General features: G+C 61.6%; 1 protein-coding gene across 1 annotated transcript in view; it reads right to left on the bottom strand.

Moving 5' to 3' along the window:
* Positions 1–6233, bottom strand: part of Slc45a3 (solute carrier family 45 member 3) — a 25844-nt gene that overhangs the window by 10907 nt on the left and 8704 nt on the right. The window contains exons 2-5 of the mRNA XM_033761985.1: positions 4409–4801; positions 3844–3946; positions 2995–3692; positions 2099–2364 (exon numbers count right to left, since the gene is read on the bottom strand). Coding sequence (XP_033617876.1) covers positions 2099–2364; positions 2995–3692; positions 3844–3946; positions 4409–4580 — 1239 coding nt within the window. The 5' untranslated portion in view covers positions 4581–4801. The remainder of the gene's footprint in view (positions 1–2098; positions 2365–2994; positions 3693–3843; positions 3947–4408; positions 4802–6233) is intronic.

The following is a 6233-nucleotide window of genomic DNA, read 5'->3' on the forward strand; positions in this document are numbered from 1 at the left end:
CCTGGGGGTGAGAAAGGGCATGAGGACGGGGAACAGCCGACCAGGCCCTGTGCTTCGGGCTGGAGGAGCCCGGCCCAGCCGCGGGAGAAGCACCGACAGAGCGCGGGCGGCCTGCTGGGTCTGGGTCCAGGCAGGCCCCTCCTCGGGAGAGGGGAGCGCAGCAGGTCAGAGGGACGAATCAGAAACCAGGACTGCAGGCTCGGTGGTGCACACCTCCACCCAGCAGTCCTCCCGGGAGGCTGAAGCAGAACCACCACAGGTTGGAGCCCCGCCTGGGCTACAGAATGACTGAGTGAGACCCTATCTCACACTAAAAAATAAAAAAGGGCTGAGGATGTAGCCCCGTGTGAAGGCCCTGGGTTCCACTCCCCATCAGTGGGAGAGCAGAGAGGGAGGGGCCATAAGAACAGAGGAACAAGGCAGGGCTGGTGGCGCACGCCTTTGATCCCAGCACTCAGAAGGCTGAGGCAGGAGGATCGCTGTGACCAGCCTGGGCTGCACAGTGAGTTCCAGGTCAGTCTCAACTACATAGTGAGACCCTGTCTCAAAAAACAAAACAAAACAAAAAACCCCAAAAAACAAAAAGAACAGAGGAACAAGGCAGGGCTGGTGGCGCACGCCTTTGATCCCAGCACTCAGAAGGCTGAGGCAGGAGGATCGCTGTGACCAGCCTGGGCTGCACAGTGAGTTCCAGGTCAGTCTCAACTACATAGTGAGACCCTGTCTCAAAAAACAAAACAAAACAAAAAACCCCAAAAAACAAAAAGAACAGAGGAACAAAATCCAAAGGAGGGGCTCTTGGTGGCCCAAACCCTACCCGGCCCCTCCCAGCCCTCTCCCTTCCTCCCTGTCCTCCACGTGGCCATCAGAAATCCTCATCTCACTGCCAGGGAGAGGCCCTGCCCCTCCAGAGTCCCCACAGGAGTTACTGCCCTTGGGCCTAATGCCCTGGCCCCCCTCCCTTCCTCCCTGCTGTCTGCCTCCATCAGCGACCCCATCTGCTCGACCCACCCCACCCCTGCCCTGCCTCATCGAGCACGGCCTCCTGAAGGACAAGGCCAGGCCTTATGCACACTGTCCCCAGTGCCAGACTGTGTCTAGCACAGAAGGCTGCTTGAGCTGGCTGCCTTCGTGAGCCGCGAGCCATGGCCGGGTGCCAAGCTGACACCAAGAAAGCTCAACAAGTGGCAAAGGACAAGCAGATGGCATGCAAGGCCAAGTCCGCTGCCCGCTGCTGCTGGAATGGGCCTCCCGGGACCTCTCCTCTCTGACTGCCACCCCAGGAAGGACCAGGCAGGCTGAACTGTGGACAGGGAAAAGGACCAGTCTCGGCCTGTCCCCTGCACATGTGCTCTGGCCTGGCACCAAGCCGCCAGCAGCAGAAGAGCACAGGTGACGAAGGGGCAAGCAGGGGCCTCAGGGACCAGGTTCCCTTATCTTCTGCCACCCAACTCGGGTCCCCTCTCTCTGGAGCTCTAGGAGGGTTCCACACCAAGGTGTTCCCCAGTGAGGTCAGTGGAGGGGACAACAGTACCCACACTGCCTGGGGCAGGAGGTTTCCCACGGAAGGGAACCCCTGCAGGAGCGGGTGGCTGGGGGCTGAGCAGGAAGGAGGCCCCGACTTGCGCCATGCCCAGTGCCCAGACATCACAGAGTCAGGCTGTTATCTACCGAGGGACAGGGCAAAGGAGGGGGAGAAAAGAAGGAAGAATTAGAAGGGGGGTTCGGAGGAGGCAGTTCCCATTTAGACCAAAGGGGACCTAAGTGGTGACGTCACGATTCCCTGTGGACGGGAGCAACCACACCATCCCCAGGTGGCCCCAAAGTCACTCCGCCCAGCCCCTCGCCTCACTGTGCACAGCCAGCTGGGAAGACCAGACTGGGTGCCTCCGGTGAAGGATTCTCAGCTTCCTGCTCTCATCCACTGAGTGCTTTATGGTCCCAATGCCAGGAAGTCATTCCACACTAATCTGCACTCTCCTTTGGCCCCAGGCTAAGATGAGCCTCCCCAGCCCCTGAACACAGAAAGGCTCCTCCAGGCCAGGCGAGACACCGGAGGCCCGTGGCCAGCAGAAGGCGCGAGTGCAGCTTCTCATACCTGCTTCTCGCGGTGGTACAGGGAGGCCAGAGTGTAGGGCAGGATCTGCAGGGCCGAGAAGGTGACCCCGGTGAGGGCGGCCGAGGCTGTCACCACGGCCACACTGCGGGACAGACACGTGGCACCGGCGGCCACAGGGAAGGCTGCCACGCTGGCCAGGTAGACGGCCCTGGTGCCGAAGAGCTGCACCAGCCGGTCCATGCCGAGGGAGAAGAGGAGGGAGGTGGCGCACTGCAGGAAGAGCCCCAGGCTGCCCATCCGCACACCTGGGGGGCAGGAGAGGGGTCAGGGGAGCTGGGGCTGCGGCCAGAGCACCTGCTCCCCACCCCTGTCCACTCCACCTGCAGCAGCGGGCACCAAGGTTTGTCTGGACCCTCAGCAGATGTGGCCAAAGCTGGTGGCAAAGGGCACGGAAAGTTGTTCTCAGGGAGATGTGTGAGCACTGGGGACAGCAGGCCAAGGGGGGACACAAAGACAGCATAAGCTTCAAGGTGGTTCTAGGGCTACGGGTAAGGCCCAGCAGGAGCACGCCTGCCAGGCCTGTGCAGGGCCCTGGTTCTGAACCCCACACCACAAACAGAAACAAGGAAAGACAGTGCTCTGGAGCATTTCCAGAGGTTATCTGGATGGTCAGCAGGGAAGGAGGGGCCAACCTGAAGGTGGAGCCAGCCAGACCTGAAGTCCAGCTTTGACTCCTCCACTCCCTTTGGGCCTTGAATGCACTCAGCTCTCCCTCTGTCAAAGTGGGGTCATGAGTCTGACTGAACTCAGAGCAGCAGCCGTCTGCAGATGGGGTCCCTTTGCCTCTCCCGACAGAAAAGTTGGGACTCAGGCTATGAGCAGCTCCCAACCCTGGAATGGCCCCCGGAGGGCCCTCTGCAGGCCGGAGACCTTACCTTCGTCATAGTGTCTCCGGGCCTCGGTGCCTGGCTCGGCTCTGGGCACACCCTGGTACAGTCCCTCACCCACGAAGTCTGTGTAAAAGAGTGTGAAGGTCATGAGTGCCATCCAGCTACACAGCTCGGCCACAAACAGCCGGCGCAGGGTGCGGGGCGTGCGGCAGCAGAGCTGGTGCAGCCGAGGAAGCAGGGCGTCCAGGTTCTGGAGAGCCAGGCGGGCACGGCACGGGCAGCAGCGTGGCCCCGAGGGCACCGACCGGCCTTCCACCGCCTCCACCGGACCCAGCACCGCCTCCTCCACCACAAACAGCGTGGCTGCCACGCAGGTGAGGAAGATGAGTGTGAGCAGGCCGAAGAGGCACTCTTCCTGGGTGCCCAGGTACGGGGCCAGGGCACTGGCGTCCCAGTCAATGGCGGGCAACAGGTAGCCCAGGCAGCCCCCGAGGCTGATCATGAAGGCGTAGACGGAGAAGGCCTGGCGGCAGTGGTCGGGGTCCCGGAAGAGGTCGGACAGCAGGGCCTCCAGCGGTGTGAAGCACACCTGGCCGCAGAAGTCCAGCAGCCCCACGCCCAGGATGAGCAGGGCCAGCTCCAGGGGCCGGGTGTCCGGGCACAGCAGCCCCGCCAGCCAGCCGGCCCTCGGGATGAGGAAGAGGCTGAGCAGCACGCCCAGGGACAGTGCCCAGATGAAGGGTCTCCGGCGGCCGTAGCGTCCACGCCACTAGTCCAGCAGCCCCGCCCAGGATGAGCAGGGCCAGCTCCAGGGGCCGGGTGTCCGGGCACAGCAGCCCCGCCAGCCAGCCGGCCCTCGGGATGAGGAAGAGGCTGAGCAGCACGCCCAGGGACAGTGCCCAGATGAAGGGTCTCCGGCGGCCGTAGCGTCCACGCCACTGGTCACTGGCCGATCCCAGGAGCGGCACGAAGACCAGGCCCAGCACGGGCCCGATGCCTGCAAGAAGGGAGGGTAGACAACGTCAGGGCTGGGACAGAGACGGGGTGAGAGGCTAGGGGTGCCACTCCCCGGGAGAGGCAGACAGGGTGACATCACCCCTGGAAGACACAGTCTGTCTAGACTCTGGCTCTCAGTGTAATGAGGGAAGTGCGGCACAGAGCACCTGCGAAGGGACCCTTGTGCAGAGGCAAGGAGCTGGGTGAGATGGGACAGGATGTCCGGCCCGTTCCCTGCTCTAAGCGGGCGTCGTGAAGGGTAAACAGCAGGTCAGGAGAAGTTTTTCCAGCATCTCCCAGCAGCCCGGCAGCACACGGGGCACAGAGGCACCCGGTATGATGTCCCAAACTTCTCTCTCGGAGCACCCCGCAGCCCAGGGTCACCCCACTGCCCCTTGGGAGCTGCCTGCCTACACCCCAGGTGTACAGAACTGGGGTGACAAGAGGCGGATGGGAAACTCACCCAGCACCATGGTCATGAACCTCTCCTCCACCCCCACTTCCAGCAGCAGGGGTGGCACATAGGTGATGCCGGCAGCCAGGCACACCTCCAGGCCGAAGGTCAGCAGGTTGACCAGCAGGAGCTGGGCCTTCCGGTGCCGCAGCAGGCGGCTCCCCCACAGTCTCTGGCCCATGGTGGCCGGTCACGGGCGTGTGCTCCACTGCTGCTTGCTTTCAGCCCTGCTCCAGACGCTGCTGCTGAGGCTTCTCCTTGCTGCCACCGCCGAAGGTCTAGGACTCAGCCAGGCACCCATCTCCACCAGCTCTCCCGTGGTGCAGCCCCGGCATCTCAGCCCGTGCTAAACACCCGCTGCCGTGCAGCGCCTCGGTGGGGACACATCTTGCCAGTGGAAATCTGAAAGGGCAGGATGGTCACAGGAACACAGGGCGTTAAGTCTGGGAGCCAGGCCTCCAGGACTTGGCAATGATGTGGCCCTGCCCCCTCGGTGCCACCCCTGGCTGCCCGGTTGGTCAGGAAACGCATGATATGATTAGCGGGAGGTAAACAGAAATGACTTGTAAACCTCAGTACTCCCAGAACCCAACGGATGCCTCTTACTCTTGTGGAATATCTCTGCAATTGCCCTTGCCTGTGAGTGGGGAGAACTAAAATCTAACCAAATAAATCCCATGCCTAGGCCCAGAGGGGGACCCTCTGCTAGGCCTGGGTGGTTTGCTCAGCCCTCTCTGCCTCCCAGAGCTGGCAGCTCAATCCCCCTGTGCTGAGACACTTCCGATCCGATCTCATTCTACCTCCTGCTCCGGTGCTGTTACCACAACCCCCACACCAGGGCAGGGACAGAGGGGGAGGGAGGGAAGGCTGCGGTCGGCCAGGCTGGGTTTCAACCTGTCCCTGAAACCCTTGGAGACCTAAGTCTGAATACCTCTCCCTTGAGCTTCTCCCAAAGTCCACCGTGCACGGGGGAGGAGACGGGCCCACCCACAGGTGTCTCCAACTTTTTCAGAGCAGTGGGGTCATGTCCAGGTCCCGCTCTCACAGGGCCATGAAACTGCACCGCCCAGCCACACCTGTGATGCCAGTGACCCCGCCTTGGCGGGCAGCCTTTCCCCAGCCTCAGGCTTCCACTCTCAGCAGAGAAGTTCCCACAGGCAGCAAAGCCCACACTGCTCTCTGGGTCTTGCTTCCCATCAGCGGCTTCCTCTGCAGTGAGCCCTGCTGAGCGGTGACTACGAGAGGGAAAATCAGCCGGGTGTGAAGGTGCACATCTGTAATCTCAGCGCTGTAGGAGGCTGAGGCAAGAGGGTTGTAAATCCCAGCACAGCCTCAGTAATTTAGCTGCTTTCAAAATAGAAATTAAAATATTTTAAAAGGCTGGGGATATCTTAGTGCAAAGGTGCTGGCCCGATTCAATCGAAAGTCCCCCCCCAAAAAAAAAGAAAAAGAGGGAAAATCAGATCAATTAACAGAAGAGGTGGGGAAGGGCCAGGCGAGGCAGTACAAGCCGGCAATCGGGCAAGCCCTTGGAGACCGCAGCAGAAGGATCTGGGCCGGAGGCTGGCTGGGCTACACCGTGAGACCCCATTTCAAGAAACTAAAAATAAAATAAATAAAATAAATGAAAAGAGGAGGAGCGGAAGGAGGAGAGGAGGTCGAGGAGAACGAGGAGGAGCAACAGAGCGCAGGACTTCGCACCACTCCTCTTCCTCCCCCTCATCCCTTAAGTGCCGAAGTCTAGCTGGCCCTCTGCAGGGTCAAGAAGCCCAGCGCTGGCTCTGGGCCCCACGCCGCCACCCGCCACGCACCCCGAGGCCGGCCACAGCCTCTC

This window comes from Fukomys damarensis, unplaced genomic scaffold, assembly GCF_012274545.1.
Source record: "Fukomys damarensis isolate Sample0158 unplaced genomic scaffold, DMR_v1.0_HiC HiC_scaffold_11, whole genome shotgun sequence".
Classification (NCBI taxonomy): Eukaryota; Metazoa; Chordata; class Mammalia; order Rodentia; family Bathyergidae; genus Fukomys; species Fukomys damarensis.